A 25,230-nucleotide genomic window follows, 5' to 3' on the forward strand; every position below is an offset into this window, starting at 1 on the left:
TTGACCAGAATTTTATGTGAATTGCAATTGCTAATAAGAAATTTGGTTATGGAGAGCTTACGTGTCTTCTTGTAGCGAAAACATAAGAGTGAGTTTTGTACATGCACAAATTCCACCGTCAGGAATTCCGCCGGACTTTTGACTTTGGCCGGCAAAGGTCATACAAGGACTGCAAACAACGATATCCGTTGAATGGGTAGTTTCCGTGTTTTGAATGGTAGTGGATGACTATTCAACGCCATTATCACTCGCAACACCAATTCCGATTGTAACCCAAGGTCTGTAAACTGTTTTCCATACCACACTCTGTTTCGCTAGCGGATGACGTACTTTGGAAACATATCTATTGGTCAAAAGTGAAACAGTTGACATGCAAAAAAAATAGAATTAGCGATGTTCATAAATTTGCCTCCAAGTTCACTCTTTATACGAACGTAGGTGCTTGTGCAAACCGCCGAAAAACCGAAGATTTTTCGTTCCACGTCGAAAACAACAACTCTAGACGACCCCAGCCGAACCAGCGTTGCATTCATTTCATCCGTTATATTAATTTTCTGTTTGTATACGGTAAAACAAATTTCCGTCAGCCAATCTGAGGCTCTCGTTTTGCATGCATGGCCAGTACCGTATACCAATTTCCTGTGTTAGCGTGGTGCTTGCATCGCTGTTGCCCTTTTCCCTACCAACCAACGCTCTGGTCGACTTGCACGGCCGGGGGCTTACTCCGGTTTGTCAAGTTTCTCAAAGACGTCGCAGATCCAGGTTCTGCGCGAGCTGCTGAGTAAGGACGGCGGCTGGGAAGCCTTCGAGATTCCGTGTACGTATCACCGCGACGCCGTCCTGCACAATCTGCAGCGAAAGTATGACGGCACGATCAACTGCAGCAGACTGGTGGAGTGACGGAAGAGCGCGTGCCAGAGCCGATGTTGCGCTTTTAAGGAGCCTATGAAGGAATACCTGCGTGCACTGGCGGGACGCGGCGTGACCACCAAGGAGCAGCACATCCATCTGCGTCTGCGCGTTCAATGAGGGCGATAAGCAGGAAATGAATGACAGCATTAATCAAGCTTAACCGTTTTTCATGCAGCTTAGCGTGTTCTTTTCTATACAAGGCAAACGCCATCTCTTTCCCCTCCCTGTGGTACCGTTTATCTCTTTCCCCCGCTGCATCGCTGCCGTGTGTGAGCGCACACGTGACACATTTCATTCAGCTATTTCACATGTAAACCGGTTTTGCGGCTGCGGCAGATTACGCAACTGATCCTGGGCACAGATAAGAGCGCTGTGCCGCCTGTGAAAAGGCTGAATCAAAGCGTCACGTGTGCGCTCACACACGGCAGCGATGCAGCAGGGGAAAGAGATAAACGGTACTAAAGGGTGGGGAAAGAGATGGCGTTTGCCTTGTACTTCAAATGATTTCAACGTACTGCGCCGTGGTGCAGTGGTACTGCCTACGCGGATCTAACGACGTAGCCGTGGTTCGATTCCCCCATCGGTGCATTTTTCGGCCGTTTCTCGGTTTCCCTCGGATTGCGCCCTGCTGATAAGTGAAAGGAGTACTCGCAGTCGCAGCAAAGTGCATTTTGCTTGTTGGCAGTTGTTGCACGATATACAGCAATTTACAGATTTTTGTTACAACTTTAAGGGGGGCAGCACGTCAATTCGCCGACCTACAACTCGCTGCCCGACAATTTGCTGACCGACATGTTGCTGATTTACGCAGCTCGCTGACCGACAACTTGTTGACCGACAATTTGCTTTTCGGCTGAGTTGTTGACCGACGTTATGTTGAAACATTTTTGCTGATCGACCACTTGCTGTCAAGTTCGGGACGTTGGTTTTGAGTTTTCTTAACTTTTTGTTGTTTATTCTAGGTTTCATGGGTTTCTCAGGGTTCTTAGGTTTCTTAGGTATCTTAGGTTTCTTAGGTTTCTCCAGTCAGCAAATTGACGGCAGCAAGTTGTCGGTGTTCACAAAAAGTCGTTCAGCGAAATTTTGTTCAACGATTTGTCGTTTCAACAAACTGTCGGGTCATCATTTCGTCGGTCAGCAAAATGTCGTCAGCAAGTTGTCGGTCAGCAGGATAGTCGTCAGCGAGTTGTCGGTGTCCCACTTTAATGGGACCACTAGCAGTAGAAAGCTGGTTGGGAAAACGGGAATGGTTTGAAAAGTTTCTTTCTTTATGATGTGATATACATCGTTTTGTGTGTTTTTTTTCTAGAAAGCTTGCATACCGAAACATACTGATAGAAAACTTCAAAATGTTCAAATTAAACGCAAAAAAAATACTTTTCAAAAAGTGTTTTTCGCATTTACATGGAGTGCATTCCGTTGGACAACATTGAAGTCTCGGTATTTGTGACGTAGTGGCATGGCAACAGTGGTTGCCATTGTGGCTGTTAGATCATAGATGTGCTGCGATATTTAGTCTGCGTTTGAGCAGCTCCCTGGCTGCTAATAAATATGCGCCAGGTCGTGACAGTATTATTGTAAGCTTTCTAGAAGAAAACACAGCGATGTGTATCACATCATAAACTAAGAAACTTTCTCATTCAGCTTTTTAGTTTCCAAGTTTTTTCTGTGTTTGATAAATACCTCGGTCTAGACACAGGCCAGAGAGGATCGCGTCACACCATTGTGTACCAAAATCCTCTCTGCGTTCAGTCAAAATTGTGAAAGCATGTATCTGGCTATCGTTTTCAAACCATTCCCGTTTTCCTAAACCCGCATTCTACTGCTAGGGATCCCCTAAAACTGGCAAAATCAGGAAGCCCAACTTGAGCAGGTAGCCGTAGCACGGGGCGGCAGCCGTAGTAACAGACTGCAGTATTGGATTCCTGTTGCTGTGACGTTGTGTTGTGGTTTTCAACAAATCTGAACTGTCAAAAGAATTAAATTTTGTTATATCTGTGGTTTAGGAGTTCTCCAGTCTCGTCCAATTCGTAATTATCATTGTTAATAATTATTATTGCTTGCATTTGTGGGCAGATCAAACCTTTGTGGATTTGGTTTTAAGGGAAGTGGCCCGGTACATGGTACCAAATTCGTGTACATGCACAAAAACTACACTTTCGCGCACTCCCAAACACATTTTTGTTTCGGTTTATGACATTCTATAGCCAGAAGGTTTGTATACACTGGTGTGGAAACCGCTTGTGCGCGCAACATCCGGTTCGGGAGTTATGGCTGTTAGAAAATTCCAAAAAGTTTAAATGCATTCAGGTGTACCAAAAGTCTCATTATGGGCCGATCTCCCTCAAATTTTGCACGTAAATGCGCATGTCCATGAAGATCGTTTTTACACCGATCCAGACTTCCATGATTTTTTTCAATTTTTAAAACGAATTTTAAAATTTTTGAAATTCATTTTAAAATTTGAAAAACATGCTAGAACAGTGGATCGGTGTAAAAACATTCTTCGTGGTTATGTGCATTTACGTGCAAAATTCGAGGGAGATCGGCCCATAATGAGACTTTTGGTACGGACGGCGGAACACCGCCTACGGAGCGGTGTTCCGCCGTCCGTATGAACAGAAATCCTGGCAGAAACTACAGGGGAAACTGCAGGTGCTCTTACGCCCGCGTCCGAACGCGCCCTGGAGCTGGTATCCGGGGAAGTTGGTCCCTCTCAAGGATTTCTATTTTGAGGATGCGGCCTTCGTGCAAGTGCAGCTGCCGTATGGCACCGTCGAGGAGCTGGTCCGCTGGGAGCAGGTACGCTCCGGCTCAGTGATGACGGACGGAAAGTTTAAGGAGCGCCAGCGTGTGAAGCCCAATGAGTTTGTCATCCGCGCTTGTCCACTGCCTGTCGGGTACTGGTCGGAGGCGAGCCCGCAGCTCGTAGATATCCTGAAAGTTCGAATGAACAAACAGTACTCGATACTGTGCACGGCGGTGCTGAGCCAAACACTGCTGTATCTCCAGGAGCAATATGACACTTCACTGACAGCGGAACAGCTGGTAGGTACTGCAGAGGGCATAAATTCATAGATATGGCCGACTTCTGTACTCCTTAAATTTTTCGAGGCATGTTTTTTTGCTTGTACCCGGCCACAGTATCCTGCCGTATTGACGGTATCCTCTACGTATCCCTCATGTATCCTTATAATTTTTTGACGTCTGTTCGACAGTTGCCGTATCCCTCCGTATCTACAGTATCCTCTATGTATCCTGCTGAATGCAGGTTAAAGGATCATCAGCAACTGTAGTATCCCAACGTATCTTATCATTATCATATTATTATTATTATCGAACCAACAGTAGCCAAACACACTATAGGGAGACTTTTAAGGCTGTTGGAATTTATTTTTGGTGTTTTGAAAATTTTATACTTTTTTTTTGGTTTTTTGAAATAAAAGTTACTCATCTCACATCTGGGAATCGAACTCAGGCTATATCTGTACAGTTCAAAAGCCGAACGTGCTACCACCAGGCTATGAGCAGATTAACATAATATATAATTATTATTATCGAACCAACAGTGTCCGTCGAGTATCCAGATAACACTTACCGGTACATTATTTTGGGATGCACAAAAGGATACTGCAGAGATACGGTGGGATACTACTGTAACTAAAACAAAGTAGAAATTTGTGGAATACATAAAGGATACGCAGAGGATACTGTGGAATACGGTGGGATACTGTGGATACAAGTCATACAACCAGGCCCGTCTTTAGCTTTGTGGGAGGGGGGGGGGCGCACCTTTGTTCTCCAAAAAGATCAATGGCGCCAGTTGCGCCCGTTCCAAATTCGCCTTTTTTTAACATGTACGGTCCGACGCCAGTTGCGCCAATTGTTTTCGGAAAGAGGGGGGGGGGAGTTTAGCTAACAGACAGGAACGGGGATTACTCACTTCTCTTATGTTATTCATAAGTATTGACGGGTGTGCGTTGTTTCAGCAAGACGAATGCGATAAAGCGAAACAAGAGCTGACGAGCGGCGGCTCGTTATCGACACAGCAACGGCCAATCGGTGTGCTGCAAACAGGCGGTGAAACGCGCAAAACTGCCGGGAAGCCCCACTGTCTGCCGTTGCCGACTGAACTGCTCCTTGAGGTCTTCCAGTCGTTGGACTCCATCGAGCGCATCCGCTGTCGGCGGGTCTGTCACGTGTGGAACAGCATCCTCACCACGAAAGCTTACTTTCCCGATGTCCGCGTCTTTGGCCAGGCAGGTTATTATGAGGATTTCTCGTGGGACGGGACCTACTGGATGCTGGCCTGCTTGTTCAAGTGCCTGACCAACGCCACCAAGATGGTGGTGATCAGCGATCTGGACCGAGGCGGATTCCTGCACGTGCCGACGCCTATTAAGCGCGTCTTCAACGAACGCCGGCAGATCCCGCTCGTGGTGATGTACGAGTGCGAGCTGGACGAAGAATGTGAGGGCGTGCCGTATCTAATTGGCTGTTTGGCTCGCAAGGTCTGGGAGTGTTCGTGTGCGAGAATGATATGGAGCGGGGGCTGCATTTACTACGACAGGCGGACCGTTCTTGTGGAGCAGCATACATTTACTGTCCGATCGCGGGCCGACGCTGAGGTGCAGATGTGGGATCTCTTTGAGAACCTGCAGGCTGCTGAGAAATCATTTGATGTAAAGGCTTTGGCGGAATGGATCGCGGACTGCTTGGTCCACCAGCGTTCTAGAGAGATTGACAACGTTTTATGGGTAGGAGCCTAGTTGCTTCTCAATGTTGCAGTTGATAAACCCTGAAGCAGTACGTCAGCCAATGTAAATATTTGGCTGCTGATCTATTGGGTTGGCGATCAGCCTTAACCATGGTCCACGATGTTGGGCTGTTGGGATGAAAGGTTGGCACGACCGGCAACGGTGTGGTGGTGTGACGTAAGAACATAACAACGGAAGGTCACGGCATGTTTACTGTCAAGGGAATGAAGACAAGGGGCAAGGTTATAAGCAAGGGTTTGAGCAAGAGGCACCAATTGATGCAAGCTGTAGCAAGCTGAGTACAAGACTGAATTCTAGAAATTTATGAGGAGAACTAGCCGGTAAAGGACTGAAATTCATAGCCCGTTGGAATGATGCATCATAACTGGGTGGTCTTATCGGTGTTATAAATACTACCGCTACAATATGTAAACAGCAACAAAAGATAGTGCAGCAATGTATAGACTACAGAGGTCTATTTAGATTGGAGTATCGATAAGTAGAGTTTAACAGAACCACAACCAAATTAGTTCTGCCTTCCTTTCATTCCCACTTGCATGGCCATCGGACAGAAACACTTAAGCATTAGAATTTATTACACCGTATAGGCATAAATGTCGTCACGCAAAGTAATGTGATCATAAGGATACTGCTCATTCCTGTACAATCAAAAGCATTCTGCAGCCCATTGTCGAAAAAGCGTGCATGCATTAGTCGTAACATAGTGCCGAGCACACTAAACGATCGGGGAATGTCGGATTATTCTAGAGACTGAACGAGTACCAGAGTCCGGATCCGCGCCCGACCTCTCAGTATCGCGGTGTGAAATGGACCGTGTCTAACATCTCGGATCTGGATGTCAAAAAGCTGTCCATGCTGACTGTGGCGTTTTTGAGCGAGTGCATTAAACCCAATCGGATAGTAGCTGATAAATGCGAACTGACAGCAGCTCCATCCAGTAGGTAATGGTTTTCTGCTCCCACAGTGGAAAATAATCCTTCAGTAAAGCCTCGTAAACTTCTTCCTATCAAGTGATCCATGCTTTCAAGTTTTCTATTTTTGTTCTGATGTTTAAATTTTGAATCATTTAAAGTAGTTTCTACCTGCACAAGTTCATTGTTACCTGAATTGACCATTGCGGAATAAATAGTGTTTGATTGATGCCGATAAGGCTGGTTTTTAACTGCTAGAATTCAAACGCTAGTTGTTGGTCGCATCAGAACTGGCATATGGTTCACAACTTTATCCGATCACAAGCACAATAGAAATGCGGGCTGCAAGTTAAAGCAGCATGAGCACACTGTGCAAGTATCAAGACGTAAAATTCTAACCTCGATTTCACCAGACTTAAGCCGTTAAAACAAGGAAGTACAAGAAACCCACAAACTATGACATGCGATATGGCTAACGTAATATGTAACATCACCCTGATGAAAGTGAAATTCGCAGCAAAACAATCGTAAACAGCACGAGTGCAAGAATTCTCGCTTGAATATATTGGAGCAACTGGGAAGGAGTTCACACTGATGTATATCAGCGGAAAGCGAAGAGTGTGTCGTCGCGTACAAAGACAAGATAACGGTGTTAACGATAGCAGAATAATGTGAACACGCTGTGCAGTGCCGGTTTTGTCGGTCGAAAACATGCAAGAGATGTTTAGGGTTCATATACCTAACAGCTAACTGCAGACGTGGAGAACTTGTCCTTTTCCACTTTCTGTAATGTATTTGTTAATGATAATACAAGGTTGTTGCTCCTTGAAATGATGGAGCGTCTCCTTTAAGATACGAAACAGATGACGTGGGATACATTCAGGATACCCAATTTCCGCTCTATCTGTATGTCCTGGTTAACGTCGTTAGGTAGATCGTTATAGACAACAATTCCAAAGTCATAGTTCGTTGATAACGGATACAAAACGAGAATGTACATTCAATCTATGAGTAAAATAGAAGAGACTGTAAAAAGACCATTTACTGCTATGCCGCCTATAGGCTATTGAGAACGACATTCTTCTCAAAGAGACCCCACAGCTGTGTTCAACTGCGAGCGGCCAAAATCCGCCAACAGACCGTTGTCTATTACGTTGAGCATGTTGTCGTACTGCAGCCGGTCGTTGACGCGGACATCCACGGCGTTCCATTCCCACTCGTCGTCTTGGTACCCCAACATTCCCAAGTTCGTTGTTGTTGGTTGTTACTTGTTGGTAGAGATCACGTAGCGCGTTCCGTCGGCTACTAGATAATATCGCCCGCGGTCTACGTTATTCCTTAATCATGCTGCTTCACAAACCTCGCTACGAAGAAAATAGTAGTAACGCATACTATCGGTACATCTTCTGAAGTTCAGGAAGTACTCGCTAGAGTCGCTACAAAGAGTTACAATGCATGTGGCCTCTCTATAATTTCAAATTTGTGCTTCTGCTCAAGCAGGTAAAATCAGAAACCGAACTGGAGCAGGTAGCCGTCGCACTGGGCGGCACTACTGACTTCCGGTTGTGACGTTAATGTTGCCGCTTTTGATAAATTCGAACTGTCAAAATAATTGTGCAAATCTGTGATCCGAAGACTGGGGCTTCTCCAGGCTCGTGCATTTAGCAATTACTGTTATTAATTTTTGCTCCAGTTTCTATGCAGATCACAAACGATATACAAACTCCATTTATCTTTGTGGATTTCGTTTGGGTAAATCTAGCACGATTGGGTGAATCCATCTCCGATGAGCCGTGTAGCCTGTACGAAAAACAGACACTGAACCACTGAAGTTTCTCGCAACTGTAGAATGCTGGAATACCGAGGCAGTGTATTCGCGTGGAACGCCGTGAACGTCCTGGTTGACGGTCTCCTCCAGCACGGCAAGATCGTCAACCTGGCGGAGGGCGGCCTCATCATCGATTTTGAATGCCAAACGCAGCGCTCGCAGTTCGTCGCGTACGGGCCCGTGTTCCGCTGTGATGTCCCACCTTGCCACTGGCCTCCCCACGAGAACGTGCAGGTGCTATTGCGGCAGCACCCGGACGCGCCCTGGATTTGGTACCCGGGAAAGTCCTTCCCCTTGGATAACTACTACTTTGTCGAAGCGGCATTCGTGCAAGTGCAACTGCCGCACGGTACTGTCGAAGAAATGGTCGGCTGGGATCAAGTACGCTCAGCGCTGAGGTACCGGAGTTCTGAAGATTTGCGGCGTGTGGAGCCCAACGACTTTGTCATCCGCGCTTGTCCCTTGCCCGTCACCTACTGGTCGGATGCGAACCCGCAGCTCGAGGAGATCCTGAAATCCGCAGTCAACCGACGCTACAGGGTACTGTGTACGGCCGTGCTCAGCCAGACCCTGTTGTATCTCCAGGGCCAGTATGGCACTGCGTTGACATCTGAACAGCTGGTACGTACTCTGTACATGCATGCTTTCAATGGCGGCGAACATTCAAATTGGCTAAACTGTATGGGAAGTGGTTGGCGAATTATGGTGATCAAGGGCTTTACAGGACTGGTGGAATGGTGGTGTCAGTTTTAAGTTTTAACCTTCATGTATTCAAGAGGGGTCAGATTTACACTCTGTGATGTCCTGGTAACCCATGACTTTGTACTAGTAATTATAACCTTGACCACCGGTTTACATGTATTTAGACCTATCACAAAATCAGTCAATAAATATGCGAGCGAGAGTTCACGACACACTCAGATGTAAATTTGACAGTGGAGTCAACGAAAATTTTTTGAGTTTGTAAACCCCGTATTGCATCGATCGAATAAAAATCTATCTTAAAAAAGCTGTCCAATGCACGTTATCGCTAAGCGCATAACTTATGCGCTAAGCGATAAAACCTAAGGAACCTAGGAAACCTCCACATTTCTACTTATACGGCATAAGTATAAATGTGGAGAATTCATTTGTCTTAAGAGGGACAAATTTATAATAATTACATGAAAACCGTTGACTTTGAAGTAGACTGCCATTCGTTCGGTAATAGTTCCGCCAAAAACGAAAATACTCTCAAGTAGCATATTTTTTAGTTTATCGCATGTACTAGTAGTGAAATTTAAAATCGTGCATTTTAAACTTTAAAATTTAAAATGTCGGAAAACACACATTTTAACGCACTTGTTTTGCAAATAGTGCCTAATGCCAAATGTGGCCTCAGCTGGTGTAGCATACTGTCCTTCACAATGGTACGAAGCGGTAATTTATAAAATCGGGTTCTTGCTATAAATTAGTTCCCCTTAAGTCATGCAGTTTCATAACCACTGATTGACGTGAGTTCTTTCAGCAAGGCGAATACGATCTGGCCAAGCAAGAGCAGGCTACTGGCGGCTCATTACCGGCGCATCCGTTGACAGACTGTGAGCTGGACACAGCCAGTAAAAAGCGTGAGGTTGCCGAGGAGCTCCGCTGTCTCCCGTTGCCGACCGAACTGCTGCTAGAGGTCTTCCAGGCGCTGGACTCCATCGGGCGGATCCGCTGTCGGCGAGTCTGCCACGTGTGGAATAGCATTCTCATCAACGCAGCCTTCTTTCCCGATGTCCGCGTTTCTGGCCAAGCAGGTTATTACGAGAAGGATGGTTCCCGGAGCGGCGCCTACTGGATGCTGGCCTGCTTACTCAAGTGTCTCACCAGCGCTATCAAGATGGCGCTGATCAGCAGTCTGTACCGAAAAGGATTCGCGCTCTTGGCGGCGCCATTCAGGCGCGTGTTCAACGAATCCCGGCAAATTCCGGTGGTGGTGTGGCATAAATGCGAGCTGGACAAAGCATATGAAGGTGTCACGGACCTCATTGGCCGTTTGGCTGACAGGATGTGGAAGTGTTCCTGTGCGAGAATGATGTGGAGCAATTGCTGCATTGACTACGACGGGCGGGTCGTGACTGTGGCGCACCATACGTTTACTATCGGATCGCGGGCTGATGCTAATGTGCAGATGTGGAATCTCTTTGAGTATCTGCAGGCTGCCAAGAAGCCGTTTGATGTGCAGGCCTTGTCAGGATGGGTCGCAGACTGCTTGGCCCACCAGCGGCGCGATGAGATTGACAAAGTTGTATGGGTAAGATGCTTGTTGTACACTATTAGACGGTGACGCCGAGCTCGCTAGTAGGTGAATCGTGAATGTTTTGACGTTTACAGCACATGAACGAATATCAGAGCCCGGATCCGCGTCCGACCACGCAGTACCGCGGGGTTAAGTGGACCGTGGCGAACATTTCCGATCTCGATGTCAGCAAGCTGTCCAGGCTGACCACGGCGTTTTTGAGCGAGTTTATTAAACCCGATCGTGAGCAGGTTTAATGCAAAAATTCTGTCCCCCTATCCAGATCTTTTCGACCAAAGAGGCTCTTCATAATCCGGGAAGTGCAATGAAACCACTTCGATGGGAATGGGCAAATCATGGACTGAGCTATTCCGGGTTAGCGCGATTTGCTAACTGCTTCATCCAATTTTGCTGTTTGGCAGTCACATTAGAAAATACAGTAAGACATGAATAAAGACTCGTATGCTTCTTTTTAACAAATGGTGCGTGGTTTCAAGTGTTTGACTGGCGGATGCCGATAATGGCTGGTTTTGCGAATACTAGCATCCAATCGGTAATTGTTGGCTGAATGAACATATCTAATAAAAAAGGATTTAGCAAAGCATGCATGGGTCACTATTTTGTCCGATCACAAGCACAATAAAAAGCGGGCTACAATCTAAACTTCGAAGATTCTAAGTACAAGTACCAAGATGTACTTAAAAGAACGCTCAACAACATTTAGCTTCTAACCTCGCTTTTCATCAGAATTCATCAACGGCTCGTGGTAGACGGTAAAGTACAGAAGTACCCCTTGCCCAATTCCCAAACCAACGCATGTCTAACATGAAGCACTGAAATAATTCTTATTTTATTAAGTGCATAGGTGCAATAATTCTTATTTTATTAATTCGGGAAACTGGGAAGTAGCACGCATTTGAAACTGCACACGGGTCGCGTGAAGGGCGTTACAAAAATTGCCTAGTACCAAGATTTATTCTAACATCGGCTGGTATGGGCCACCTCACGCAGAATTTGGTTAGGTTGTCGTTTGACAACTGCATCGTCGACGGCTAGTGTATAAACTGTGTAAGTAATCGCGAAAAACACCACAATGAGGTAGAAGTACAGTATGTCAGTATTTACGCTGATTTAGCAATTTTTGTCGTGACTTTCCGTTTTCGTATTTTGTATGGGAAATGTTATACTCCCAGTGGGAAATGTTATAGTCTTGTGCGATTAATTTGAGGCTTTGACTTTGAGTGCGAGGCTTTGAGCACAAAATTTGAGCCAATCTAACTCTGTGTTCCTGGCCATTTCGAACGGCGGTCTGGGAATCCATCTGACAGTCTGTGAAGAGTCTCAAAGCTCTGTTATCTGCAGACTGCAATGCTGGTGTACGTCGACGACTGGTCCGCATGGAACGGCGTGCAGGTGTTGGTCGACGGCCAGATGCAGCACGGCCAGGTGATCAATGTGGCGGAGGGCGGCCTGATCATCGACTTTGGCTGCACCGCTCGGCGCTCGCAGTTCATCGAGTACGGGCGCATCTTCCACTACGACAGCAAGGAGATGGGTCGCTCGAAAACAGACGTACAAGTCCTCCTGCGCTACCATCCCAACGACGCCTGGACATGGTTCCCGGGACGATGGGTCCCCGCCAAGTTTGACGACTCTGCGTACGACGACTATGCAGACTTTGTCGAAGTGCAGCTGCCCCACGGCACCGTCACCGAGTTGCTTCCCAGCAAGCAACTGCGCACCGCAGATCCTCAACAGCTGCCCGTAATGCGGGATGACTTTGTTATCCGTTGCTGCCCGCTGCCGGCCGTCCGCTGGTCCGAAGAGCCGCACGGCCTCGCTCAGATGCTCAAGCGCGTACTGAGTCGACACCTACAGTGTGACGAAACACTGTGCACCACCGTGCTCAGCCAGGCAATTCTGTATCTGCAGCGTCAGACTCACACTCCGCTGACAACCGCTCTGCTGGTAAGAATGCGATTCAACTAAGGGGCTACTGTAGAAAGCGAGATCCGGAGCATAGATTCCAAGAAATAAATTAATCCAGCAAAGGGGAAGATCTTTATTGATTTGCCTCGAGGCTTCCGTGCGAAGGAGTGGGAGGCTTTTTTTACTCAATATTTTTGAACTATTTTGTTACCCTTGAGTCCTTGACGATGCATACGAGTATAATCTGTTATTCTGTTTTAATTCTTTTGACACACACTTACACTGTATGCGCGCTGTACTTGCTGTACTACGGATTTTACAATTGAATGGATTGTACCTGGATCATAAGAAACAAGCAGGAGGCACAGAACACTGTCATTCTCTCAGTTCCTCTGTAAGGCTCGGTAGCAGCCACACCCCTTGTTTTAACCACTGAATGAAAAATATCCAAATGGCTTTGTACGTATTAATCCTTGCAGGAAGAGATGTATAAACGTGGCTGCGATAGACGATGTACATCGCAGCCATTGGTCTGTCACACAGGCCCCAGCTGTAGTCCGCCTAGAAAACGGCGCAAGGTGGATGAGACGAGTTTGCCCTTGCCCGCGGAGCTTCTAGTGGAGGTCTTCCAGGCCCAGGACTCCATCGAGCGCGTCCGCTGCCGGCGTGTCTGTCCACTGTGGAACAGCCTTCTCACCACGGAATCTTACTTTACCGACGTGCGCGTCTCCGGAAAAGATGCGTATTATGGCGCAGTGCCTTTTAACGATGGCGGCATGTTCTGGTGGATGGCCGGCCTGCAGAAATGCCTGCGTCCGGCCACCATGGTGGCGGTGATCATGCATGTGGACGGCGACAGGACCCGCAACGCAGCCGAGCCGATTAATCACACATTCAGCGCCAGTCGCCGGCTGCCGACGCTGATGTTCAAGGACTGTGATTTCGGCTATACGGGTTACAACGCCCATGCTGTTATAGACTTCACTGCGGAGGAGGCCGTGCATTCGGTGTGCGAGCGCATCGTGTGGAAGCAATGCCGCATCGTCACATGCACAGACTTGGTAAGGATATTAGCAATTTCAGCTTACCTTTCAGGATCAACCTTTTTAAATAACGCAGTCTCAGTGAACATTTGCCTTGACCTTTTTCAACTGGGAAAGATGCCATCTAAGTTCAGAAATCCGCTGGTTTTGATTTTGTAATCAAGTTGTCTTAAAAAAAAGGTTGATCCGTAAACAGAAATTGCTAATATCCTTTCGAAGTCCACGGAACCACGCCCACCGATCACCATTGGGCAGCACACATTCAGCGTCCGCTCCCGGGAAGACATGGAGATGCAGCTCTTTGCTCTTGTTGAGCGGGCGTTTGTCCTGCCGCAGCCGCTACATTTGCCGACGTTGGCGGTATGGATCGCCAATGCCGTCGCTGACAACCCAGAACGTCATGTTAACATCCGAGAATACGATATTAAGATTATTTTGAATGTATGTCCGTGGTTTCTCTACGAGTACACATGAATGCAGTACGTGATGATTTGTCCATGTTGCTGCAGACGCTGAATGTCTACCAGAGTGCCGACCCTCGTCTCACCACGCAGTACCGCGACCGGAAGTGGACGGTATCCCACTTGGCCGATTTGGACGTCACAAGGCTGACCACACTAACGGCGGCGTTTTTGGCGGAGGTGCTTACACCGTGTGTAAAACCCAATCGGACTCATTGACCTTCGTTGCTGCATCCGCTGGCTTTGCGGCTAGTGCTGGGCAAATGGTGCAAAGCGGTTTCGCAGCTGCGTTACATAGATAAACAGCCATTTAACTTTAAAATTAAGAACTGGCTGATCAGCGGTAACATTGCAGATGTGCAAACCATGCCCTTTTCCGTGTTCTGCATCGTTCTTTTTTAATAACGAAATAAACTTGTTGCTCTTGGGAACGATGGAGCGTTTTTTAAGATAAAGTCAGAAATCGTCGAGACATATGACATGGGATACATTCAGGATACCCTATTCCCACTGTTCGTCTTGGTTAACATCGGTCGGCAAACCTTTACGAGCAACAACTCCAGAACAGCCCAGTTTCATATTTCGGAGATAACATAGAGATAACGAACCTAGTAACCTACGTAGTATGATTCAAATGGAGAATGAACATTCAGTCTAGAATACAAGATACTCTATTTTAGATCCTTTTATGCTGTAGGCTAAAACCTTCAACGTAAGATCCTTAGCATTCGCTTTCTGAATCTAAACAGACGGGCATCTGATTTCCCGCATCCATAACGCCTTCGAGTGCCGCTGCCGTCACTCTTGTCAGCTAGCTGCATCTATTCCGACACACACGTGACACAAATCGGTAACCGAAAGTCAACAAGTAGCCGTCGCTCTGGGCGGCAACCAAAGTAGAAGCAGTGAATTTCCAGCTGTCACGTGGTTATAGTCGTTTTCAGTGCACTCAAACTGTCAAAATAGTTTCCTAAATCTCATAATATTAGGACTACTCCAGTCGGGTGCAATTAGTAACTATCGCTTGCATTTCTGGGCAGTTCAAACCTTTGTACCTTTGTGGATTTCGTTTTGAGTTCAGGGTACAGTAGTACTAGCGCGATTGGGTGACTCCATGGTCTCCATCTGCGACAAGTCGCGCAGCCTGTAAGAAACGAAGTGCATGCACTCTTCACTAAGTTGTTTCCTCAGCAACTGTAGAATGCTGGAATACCGAGGCAGGGTATTCACGTGGAACGCCGTGGACGTCCTCGTTGACGGTCTCCTCCAGCACGGCAAGATCGTCAACCTGGCGGAGGGCGGCCTCATCATCGATTTTGAATGCATAGCGCAGCGCTCGCAGTTCGTCGCCTTCGGGCCAGTCTTCCGCTGTGATGATGAGCCCAGATACTGGGATATCCCAAAGGACGGGCAGCCGATGCAGGTGCTGTTACGCCAGCACCCGGACGCACCATGGACCTGGTACCCGGGGAAGACCGTGCCCCTGGATGGCTACTGCTTTCGGGAGGCGGCGTTCGTGCAAGTGCAACTGCCGCACGGCACCGTCGAGGAGCTGATTGGCCGGAAACAAGTGCGCCCAGCGCTGCGGGGCGGGAATTATGAGGATTTGCGCCGCGTTGCGCCCCATGACTTTGTCATCCGCGCTTGTCCACTGCCTGTCGGCTACTGGTCGGAGGCGTCTCCGCAGCTCGAAAAGATCCTGAAATCCGGAGTCAACGAACGCTACAGGGTACTGTGCACGACCGTGCTCAGCCAGACACTGTGCTATCTTCAGGGCCCCTCTGCGCCGCACCACATAACATTGACCCCTGGGCAGCTGGTAAGTCCTGCAAGTGGCAGAAATTCAATTTTGCTGCCAGCTTTTCCGTACGATTAAGGGATACTGGAAAGCCTGAGATTTGAGAAGCGCGTTCTTTTACCTTTCTCGAACAGCATTTTAGCGTAGTCGTTATTCAAGAAATTGCTACGGGCATTTTGAGCGTGTTTGCCTTCATTTACCTGTCATTTTGTCGATCCTAAGTCGAATAGACACGATGTCAGCGCGTCACGAAGTCGAGTTAGCATTTTCCTAGTCCTTCCTAGTTTTCTTCAAGGTTTCTAGATTTTTTCTTAGGTTTCTTACATTTCTGAGATTTCTTAGGTTTCTTAAGGTTTCTTAGGTTTCTTAGATTTCTTAGGTTTCTTAGATTTCTTACGTTTCTTAAGGTTATTCTTGAGTTTCCTATGCTTCTTAAGGTTTCTTAATTCCATCTAGTCGCGGTACTCTCAGCGAATAGACAGATATGAAGGCTTATATGTTTGTCATAATGATTAATGGATGGGAGTTCTTTCAGCAGGAACAATGCGATATAGCGAAGCAAGAACTAGCGAGCGACGGGTCAATATCGGCACCACTTGGCACAGGCTGCCTTGGTGCAACCTTCACAGCCCGTAAAAAGCGCAAAGTTGCCGCCAGGCGCCGATGCCTGCCGTTGCCGACTGAGCTGCTGCTCGAGGTCTTCCAGGCGCTGGATTCCATCGAGCGCTTTCGCTGTCGGCGTGTCTGCTACGTGTGGAACAGCATCCTCACCACCGCAGCCTACTTTCCCGATGCCCGTGTTTCCGCCAGTACAAATTATGATAAGAACCATTCCTGGGAGGGCATCTACTGGGTGCAGGCCTGCTTACTGAAGTGTCTCACCAACGCCACCAAAATCGCCGTGATTAGCAATTTGGACGAACGCGAACAATGTGGACGATTAGCAATGCGGCGAAGGATGCCGTGCAGGCGGTGTGCGAGCGAATGGTATGGAAGCAGTGCCGCATTATCATACGCTCATCGACAACCGCAATCGCGCAGCACGCCTTCAGCGTCCGCTCGCGGGAAGACATCGAGATGCAGATGTTCGATCTCTTCGAGCAGGCGCTGATCCTCCCGCAACCGCTGGATTTGCCGGCGCTGGCAGAATTGATCACTGAAGCCGTCGCTGACAACCGTGAATATCGTATTAATCACATTATTCGAAAGGTAAGCCTGTGAATTGTGTGGGTGAACACTAAGGTGTACACCGGCAACCATAAATCAAGTTTCGAAGCAGCTAGCCGAATAAAGCAATCGCAAAGTACGTCTGTGCTTTTGGATGGCAGAAGACCTGCGGGCTGGTTGGTGTCTCACTGGTCGCAAGTAACTGAAACATTGCCAGCATTCATATCATAAGAGGCAATGCATATCATTGAGTGTAGCGTTGCTACCAGTTTTCGTCTCCTGAGATCAGCAAGTCAATATGCATTGCGCTGCTTGCAGATTCTAAACACCTACCAGAGCGCCGATCCCCGCCCCACCACGCGGTACCGCGGTCGCCAGTGGACGGTGGAAGACTTGGCCGATTTGGATTTGACAACGCTGACCACACTGACAGTCACGATATTAGCGGATGCACTCATGTTGGGCATATCGTGTCATTTTAGTTAGAGCAGTGCTGTAGCATGTCGGCTTTGCGGTTTGTGTTGGGCAAGTGCTGAAATGGTATTGCGCCTATATGTTTAGCCTTTAGCATTATAAATTATAATCATGCTCTACAACAATTTTGTTCCGCGTTAAGAGTAACAAAATTTTTTCACAAATTCAAGTGTTCAGGAGAAGCTGAAAACAAAAGCGAGTTACACAGCAACATCTACAAACACAGGCGGGCGAATAACAGAGAAGATTTCGTCTAAATTTGCCGTCGGTGGTGCTGTTCCCATGATAGATGCTGCGTTTCCTCGCTGAATTTCGATGCTGAATCATGCTCTAGTGTATCTGTTCAGCAGAAAGGATCACACTTTCCAGTGTGATCCTTTCTGTTTTTTGTAGTTTCTACGAAACTGTAGCTACTGATTATTATAAAAATTAACCATATCGTCATTTTTAACGAGGCAACGGCGCGCTTCAAATAAGCACGTAAGTCGTCGTGCTTATTTGAAGCGCGCCGTTGACATGGGATACATTCAGGTTACTATATAGCGTACCGCTACAGACACGCTACGAAACGAGAAAGAACATTAATTTATTGTAGAAAAGAACACAAACTGGAAACCGACAGGGTGGGGAGAGAATCTTATAGTCTTCCCTGAACAAACGTGTTCTGAAGTGTTGAAATTCAGCGCGGAAATGCCGCTTCGGTTTTGGGAACTGTTCGTTGTTCAAAAGAGCTTTTTCATTTGTTCTAGCTGCTGGATATTTCAGTTTTAAATTTAAATGGCATTTGCTTGTACAAGTTGTTAAATAAAGCATTTTTCTGAACCTAAGTGCGCTGGAAGCTAATTTCCTGCATCCATAACGTCACTGAGTGCCGCCGCCGTCACTCTTGTCAGCTTTTGCACATCTAGGTAGGTCAACTCGGTCACCCGCCACTTCCGGTTCCGGTATTCAGTGGGCAGACGCGGATCCACACTCTGGTATTCCCACAGCGCCTGAAATTCAACCGTATAATCAACTCCACAAAAATACCTTTAAAAAGCAAGGCACGATGATTTCCCACCGTGATAATGTCCTTCAACGGCTGGCGGTGTTTCTTGGCGATACAGTCCGCGATCCACTCCGCCAAGGCCGGCAAATCCAGCGGTTTCTTGAGAACGAGATTCCTCTCAACGAGATCCCACAGCTGCGTCTCCAGCTGAGCTGCCGGCTGGGCGTTGAGGCCGTACTGCGCCATAACCGCCTGCACACGGTCGTCGTAGATGCGGCACTGCTTCCACACGACTCGGTCGCTGGATTCCCACAGTTTCAACATATCCTTGATGTCGGCTGCAATCGTGATTTCCCCTTGAAAGTCCCCGCCAAATTCGCACTGGTAGAAGACCAGCGCCGGGAGGCGGACGGCCTGGCGAATGTGACTGATAAGGACGGCGCAGCGCAGGCAGCGATAGCCGATGTCCAGATGGCTGATCACCACCGCCCGTGTGCGGCTGGTCACGCATTTCAGCAGACACGACACCACCCAGTGCATCTCTTCATGCTGCGGACCGTTCGGGAGGTCGGCCGCGCGACCGGATACCCGGACATCGGGGAAGTAAGCGTCGGTGGTGAGAAGGCGGTTCCATAACGAGCAGACGCGTCGACAGCGAATGCGCCCGATGGAGTCCAGCGATTGGAAAACTTGCACTAGTATTTCGGCCGGCAGATTTATTAATCGCAGAATGGTTTTGCGTTTGCATTTTTTGTTAGGTTGACGCAGAGCCGGATGGAGCGATAGGTGTGGGGCTAAGCGTGTCTTCGCTTCGGCTAATAGTATGTCCTGCAGAAATTACACATAACTGCATAAGCGGCTTCAGTCGTTATAGTAAGTACATGTATTTCTTTCCATTTCCCTTATTTACAGCCAAACTAAAACGCCGCTTAAAATTGTTAAAGAAAACCTAACAGAACTCCAAAGTTTCTCCGGTTAATTCTTGAATTTTCCGGTCCATGAAATTATGTACATTATAGAACCAGCTTGAACTTCAACCTACTTCTAGTAATACCAGTTTGTACACGTACCAGTATTTCAACTGTCAGCGGAGTGGCTGTGCGACACTGCAGATAAAGCAACGAATGACTGACAACCGAAATGCTCAACACATCGTTCTGGTCTTCCAAGTCCTGTCGGAAAAATCGTTTGACAATTTGGCATTCCTCTGACCAATATCCATCTGGCAACGGGCAGCAGCGGATAACGAAGTGCTTCTCCCCAATCCGCCGCTGCGCCAAGTCCTCCTCCGACAACGGCGCACGCACTTGTTGGCAGAGCAGCAGTTCTCTGACGGTTCCGCCTGGTAGCTGCACATCCACCAACACCGAATCATCCTGACAGTAATCGTCCAGGTCGACAAATTTCCCTGCATACCACATCCAGGCGGAACTGGGTGTAGCGCGGAGCAGTACCTGCGCATTATCGCCTGCGTGCCAGTGCCATGGAGGTTTGTACTTGAGGGCGGGGTGGTCGGTCGCGCGGGGGCACTCGAAGATGTTCCCATAGCGGATAAACTGGGTGTTGCAGCCGAAACTGATCATCAACCCTCCGTCCACCACGTTCATGACGTTGCCGTGGTGCAGCTGGCGATCGACGAGGACGTCAACGCCGTTCCACGCGCATACATCGTCTTTATATATCAACATTCTTCAGATGACTGGCAAAAATCGGGTAAACTGCTTGCTGCGTAGTGCGTTTGCCCACAAGGAGAAGTCGACCGTGGTTTGAGTTGCACCTTTTTATTAGATGCCTTTGCACAGAACGGTACTCGTAAAATATAACCACATTACGAAACGATCCACGAATGCGTATCTCAGCAGGGCGCAATCCGAGGGAAACCGAGAAACGGCTGAAAAATGCACCGATGATCGAACCCCGGCTACGTCGTTAGATCCGCGCAGGCAGTATCACTGCACCACGGCGCAAAGTGATGAAATCCTTTGAAAGACTTTGTCGCTGTATATGAGCCGCTTCTCTCCTCACAAGTACACTCTAAGAGTAATTGTAGTTTCTAAGCAAAGTGGAAATTTGAAAACCCAGAAAAAACTTAATAACGTTTAATAATCGAACAACTTGTTCAGGCAATCGTCACTTTGGGCGGCACCCAACGTCGTGCAAGTCGACGAGTATGTACAATGTACCTAACATTTTGGACTTTGTGCTGTTCTTATGGATCTTACCTATAGATTTAAAATTCTTATCAGATCGGTTATTTTCACTTGTAAGTTGTGATGATATTGAATGATTACTCTTGCCTTTAAATAAGTGAGTGTGTAATTACATACTTGCACGTCTCGACCGCATAACGAAGAATGCACCCATGCTGAGTTTGTCCCGTGCAAGACTGCGTAAATCCATTTGAGGCGTATTTTGGAGTGTGCCAGCAAATTATCGCAACCTGTTAGCCTGCAGGCAGCGACGGATGCTGCCTTACCGGGAAAATGCGTTTGCGTGGAACGCCGTGGAGGTCTTGGTTAACGGCCTGCTACAGCACGGCCACGTTATCAACGTGGTGGAGGGCGGCCTGATCATCGATTTCGGATGCGCCACGCAGCGCTCGGAGTTCGTCGCCTACGGACCCATTATCCTCAGCCATCACGAAACGCGGGAAAAACAGGACGTCGTACAGGCCCTGTGGCGGCAGCGTGCGGACGCGGCGTGGATCTGGTACCCTGGAAAAGCCATCGACTGGAATGAATTCTATTACGGCGAGGCTGAGTATGTGGAAGTGGAGCTCCCGCACGGCACCGTCACCGAGCTGGTTCCCTGGCAACAGGTGCGCCCAGTGCTGACGGACGAGGATTATGAGGAGCGTCGGGTCAAGCCAAATGACTTTGTTATCCGCTCTTGCCCGCTGCCCGCGGACTACTGGCAGGATGCGACAGCGCTGCTCGCCGGGATCCTGAAGTACGAACTGAGCTGGCGCTTCAAGGTCCTGTTAACGGTCGTGCTCAGTCAAAGACTGTTGTATCTGCAGTGGCAGTATGCATCCCCGTTGACATCTGAGCAACTGGTAAGTGCGTACGCGTCAGAAATCCGGTTTGGCATGCGCTGTATTTCCAAGAGAAATTACCTACCTGGTAGCAGCCCCACTTAAACGTAAACGTTGAAACAAAATTGAAGTAAATCGGGACGCGCCGGTTCGAACAAACAACTTTTTCCCGATTTCTTTAAACGCAACAGCAGCACCTTTCTTTAAACACAACTGTATCGCTTGGCAGAGGGGGATGTGTTTGGCTTGGGATGGCACATGCGTCGATACAGTTGCCGCTTCCCGTATTAAAGCTACTTCGTTACACGCGGGAAGTTTTTGTATTTTCAGCAAGAAAGGTGCGACGTGGCGAAGAAAAAGCAGGCGCATGGTTGCCCATCCGACTTACTGCGCTGGATACATCGTCACGGTCCGCTTGACACAGCTAGTAGAAAGCGTAAGATTTCCAACGAACGCCGCGCAAGTCTGCCGTTGGCGGCTGAGCTGCTGCAGCAGGTCTTCCAGGCACTGGACTCCATTGGACGGATCCGCTGTCGGCGTGTCTGTCACGCATGGGACCGCCTCCTCTTCACCGACACTTACTTCCCAGATGTGCGTGTCACCGGTGGCGAGGCCGCGTATGGTGATGTGGATTTCTCCGAGGACGGTGTGTACTGGGTGCTGGCCTGCTTGTTCAAGTGCCTCACCAGCGCCACCACGATGGTGGTGGTCAGCAACTTAAAATCATGCGACTGCTGGCACGTGGCCGGGCCGATTAATCGCGTATTCAGTGCCCAGCACAAAATCCCCACTGTGGTGTTCCATGGGTGTTATCTGGGGGAGGCTGATGATCGCATGCAAGAAGCCATCGAACGGTTGGCGTCATTGGCTGGGGACTGTCGGTGTGAGAGAATGGTGTGGAAGAAGTGCGGCATCTCGTACAGCAAGCAGCACATAACTGTCACGCAGCAGGCCTTCAACATCCGGTCGCAGGAGGACACTGAGATGCAGCTGTGGGAGCACTTGGAGGGCAATCTGGAGGTCGAAGAGCCACTGGATTTGCAGGCTGTATCCGCATGGATCACGGACTGCTGGGCTCAGCAGCGACACGATGAAATTGAAGAGGTGGTGAAGGTAAAACTAACTTTTGACGATTCTCCTCATAGCAGTGGATGACATGCTGGGTAACGGGTGATAATTGCAGGTGTTGAACCAGATTCAGAGTGTGGATCCCCGACCGATCTCGCAGTACCGCGGTGTGGAGTGGACGGTGTCCAACGTCTCCGATCTGGATGTTAGCAAACTGACTTCGCTGACTGCCAGGCTCTTGGTACAGTGCATGCGGCTAGCAGCTGTGTGGCGGGCAAAGGATAAAGATCCGGATAGTTGGTGATCCAAACTGCTGTAGTGTGTACTGCCATACACCCTTTTAACAATTCAATTGCACAGTCGAATCTACACTGAAACCGATAGTTTGCACTGTTCAGTGTTCAATGTTGACTCTTATCACAAATATGTACAACACGAGCGATTCCTAATTACCTGAGCACTGATAAATTACAGAAACGTGCGAGAATACGAGGACATTTGGTTGCTGTGAACATACCCTGCACGATTAGGCTGCGATGAACAGCCGGCTAAATTTATAGCCGTTTGCATTCAGACTGATATCAGTAGCGTTGCGAGCTACGGCTAACCAGCTGTTCATCGCAGCCTAATCGTGCAGGGTTTGTTCACAGCACCCAAATGTCCTCGTACCGGCGAAGATATGCGCCGGTATATCATGCATATCTGCCGGCGTATTTAGGGAGAACAAAATAATACAGGATACACGTGCTAAAAAAAACTTCTTTGGCCCGTTTGGCATTCCTACGAAATTGCTTGTCGCCTTATCTCCTGTTCCAGTGCCCTCACTATATGTAATATGTATACTGTTATACGGACTTTATTGGGTTATTCAAGTTACCATTGGTTAACCTCAAAATTACGCAATTCTCATCATTTCAACACATAGTACACTTCGTTCAGTCTCTTACCGAAACAAAAAGTTTCCTGAACACACGCATATGTACCTACAAGTAGAAACTGCTAGTAACGTCGTGTTGTGCACACTGCACAGAGATGCTGATTCGCCTTTTGCCGTTCTTTATAAACTGTTTCATGCTGCCCATGTCGATGGCTTGTAATTTATAAGTGATAGTATGATAATTACTCTAATCGTTTAATGGTTGACCAGATCAGAGTAGATGGGAATGTAGATTAACAAAAACTGGGAAGCGGCAACACAGTTGTGAAAATACCGTAACCCCAAAACCCAATTGCACCGTAGTTGTTTATTCAAAGGCCATTTTTTCTAGCCATCATGCCAGTTAATGAGAATGCTGCCTTTAATTACGTATCTGGCAGACGGTCCGATAACTCCGATTGTCCTCCGATGGCCATCGTCAGCATCGCGGCCGAGGACGCGGAGGTGGTTTTCATCCCTATCGCAGCAACCGGAACTGTTGAGGATATTTACAAAATTACGGGGGGAAAAACGAACGTCACGTCACGGTGATGGCGCTCAGAAGGGAGCTGACAGCAGCGGGAATCGTTGCTTGGATGATCAGAATCCGAACCCTGTACGGCATTATCACATGGCATACACACAGTTGTTTCAACGCGTGCTTTACGGTTCACCAGTAGAAATGGCGAATAATTGTAGTACAGTGCCTTTATCAGATGGTAAATCAACAGCGGTATAGCTCATACACTGTTTAAATGATGGTCAGCGTCAGGTGTCAGCGTTAACAACACTTTAATTTTTTGTTGCGTGTCGTAGTGTACTGGCTTTTAACGCCGCAAACGCAGATCCTTGCGAGCCGTATTAAAATCGCTTTAAAATCTGCACTTGCAATTAGTGCTTTTCTTTTCTACTTTTTTGCCTTGCTGGATATCTTCGGACGTATCCTGCCTTCCTCCATGCCACATTCCCGTGGATTCAGGATTGTCAATCGAGCGCCAAAGATCTAACAAAGTTACATTCCAGGATCGGTGAAACTTACGATTACAAACGGATCCCGGAGAGCAACAGATCTCGGAGGATAGTGCTGGATGAAATGTCGCACTACTGGATGGAACGGTTTGGCTGTACCACAGTTTTGTTCGGACGGAACCAAATATTTGGTTTGCGAGTGGTGTGGCCAAAAGCGGCGTTCGTGGCTTATTGTAGGGATCACGTGTACCGGTGTGGATAGTACGTACACCTTGTACACCTCTCTACACCCTTGTCCCTTTTCCTATGTATTTCACACTCCTACTTGTGTATTCTTTTTATACTGAAACTTGTCTGGCTTCTTAATTTTGGTAGATGCGGCTTTACGTTTGACCAATGTTGTTGCTTCTCAGCTGTGGGAGCCGATCGATAGCTAGTACATCTATATTGGTTTCACGCATTCTCGATGTCTGCGCGCATCCCGAAGTCTATATAAGTCCGTCGCTTTTATCCTAGTGCCGCGGCTAATCCATATGATCTACGCGTACGGCTTCTATTGAAAGCGCGGTGTGTAAACTACAGCGATGTGCCAGTGAAAACACGCACAACCAGAAGATCGTTAATCGTTTATTGATATTTTCGGAGAGATACAATAAAGGCAAGATGCTTGAATGAAAAACACTATATCCCG

At 47.9% G+C, this 25,230-nt stretch overlaps 6 protein-coding genes across 10 annotated transcripts; 5 read left to right on the forward strand and 1 right to left on the reverse strand.

Annotated features, from left to right (window-relative positions):
- The first annotated feature begins 2,517 nt into the window (after nucleotides 1-2,517).
- Nucleotides 2,518-6,805, forward strand: LOC129600243 (uncharacterized). 5 transcript variants are annotated; one of them, XM_055498703.1, is made up of 5 exons: nucleotides 2,518-2,785; nucleotides 3,017-3,126; nucleotides 3,547-3,960; nucleotides 4,902-5,669; nucleotides 6,438-6,805. In XM_055498703.1, the coding sequence occupies exons 2-5, from the start codon at nucleotides 3,106-3,108 to the stop codon at nucleotides 6,633-6,635; spliced, it is 1,401 nt and encodes a 466-aa protein (XP_055354678.1). In that variant the 5' UTR covers nucleotides 2,518-2,785; nucleotides 3,017-3,105; the 3' UTR covers nucleotides 6,636-6,805. The 5 variants fall into 5 exon arrangements, with proteins under 5 accessions (XP_055354678.1, XP_055354680.1, XP_055354681.1 ...); XM_055498705.1 differs by lacking the exon at nucleotides 3,017-3,126 and having other exon boundaries at nucleotides 3,535-3,960; XM_055498706.1 differs by lacking the exon at nucleotides 3,017-3,126.
- A 1,440-nt stretch (nucleotides 6,806-8,245) lies between these two features.
- LOC129600254 (uncharacterized) lies at nucleotides 8,246-11,090 on the forward strand. The gene is made up of 3 exons (XM_055498719.1): nucleotides 8,246-9,050; nucleotides 9,937-10,707; nucleotides 10,788-11,090. The coding sequence occupies exons 1-3, from the start codon at nucleotides 8,451-8,453 to the stop codon at nucleotides 10,947-10,949; spliced, it is 1,533 nt and encodes a 510-aa protein (XP_055354694.1). The 5' UTR covers nucleotides 8,246-8,450; the 3' UTR covers nucleotides 10,950-11,090.
- A 644-nt stretch (nucleotides 11,091-11,734) lies between these two features.
- LOC129600251 (uncharacterized) lies at nucleotides 11,735-14,580 on the forward strand. Its single transcript, XM_055498715.1, has 4 exons — nucleotides 11,735-12,660; nucleotides 13,101-13,682; nucleotides 13,884-14,105; nucleotides 14,174-14,580. The coding sequence occupies exons 1-4, from the start codon at nucleotides 12,061-12,063 to the stop codon at nucleotides 14,342-14,344; spliced, it is 1,575 nt and encodes a 524-aa protein (XP_055354690.1). The 5' UTR covers nucleotides 11,735-12,060; the 3' UTR covers nucleotides 14,345-14,580.
- A 609-nt stretch (nucleotides 14,581-15,189) lies between these two features.
- LOC129600260 (uncharacterized) lies at nucleotides 15,190-17,576 on the forward strand. Its single transcript, XM_055498724.1, has 4 exons — nucleotides 15,190-15,944; nucleotides 16,459-16,980; nucleotides 17,028-17,132; nucleotides 17,409-17,576. The coding sequence occupies exons 1-4, from the start codon at nucleotides 15,288-15,290 to the stop codon at nucleotides 17,574-17,576; spliced, it is 1,452 nt and encodes a 483-aa protein (XP_055354699.1). The 5' UTR covers nucleotides 15,190-15,287.
- Nucleotides 17,577-18,403: 827 nt separating this feature from the next.
- Nucleotides 18,404-20,240, reverse strand: LOC129600261 (uncharacterized). The gene is made up of 3 exons (XM_055498725.1): nucleotides 19,623-20,240; nucleotides 18,625-19,380; nucleotides 18,404-18,556 (listed from the first exon to the last, which is right to left on the reverse strand). The coding sequence occupies exons 1-3, from the start codon at nucleotides 20,238-20,240 to the stop codon at nucleotides 18,404-18,406; spliced, it is 1,527 nt and encodes a 508-aa protein (XP_055354700.1).
- A 587-nt stretch (nucleotides 20,241-20,827) lies between these two features.
- LOC129600241 (uncharacterized) lies at nucleotides 20,828-23,142 on the forward strand. Its single transcript, XM_055498700.1, has 3 exons — nucleotides 20,828-21,607; nucleotides 21,917-22,699; nucleotides 22,770-23,142. Exons 1-3 carry the CDS (start codon nucleotides 21,017-21,019, stop codon nucleotides 22,956-22,958), a joined length of 1,563 nt encoding a protein of 520 aa, XP_055354675.1. The 5' UTR covers nucleotides 20,828-21,016; the 3' UTR covers nucleotides 22,959-23,142.
- Nucleotides 23,143-25,230: the final 2,088 nt, after the last annotated feature.

Source organism: Paramacrobiotus metropolitanus, unplaced genomic scaffold (genome assembly GCF_019649055.1).
Source record: "Paramacrobiotus metropolitanus isolate TYO unplaced genomic scaffold, Prichtersi_v1.0 Parri_scaffold0000168, whole genome shotgun sequence".
Classification (NCBI taxonomy): Eukaryota; Metazoa; Tardigrada; class Eutardigrada; order Parachela; family Macrobiotidae; genus Paramacrobiotus; species Paramacrobiotus metropolitanus.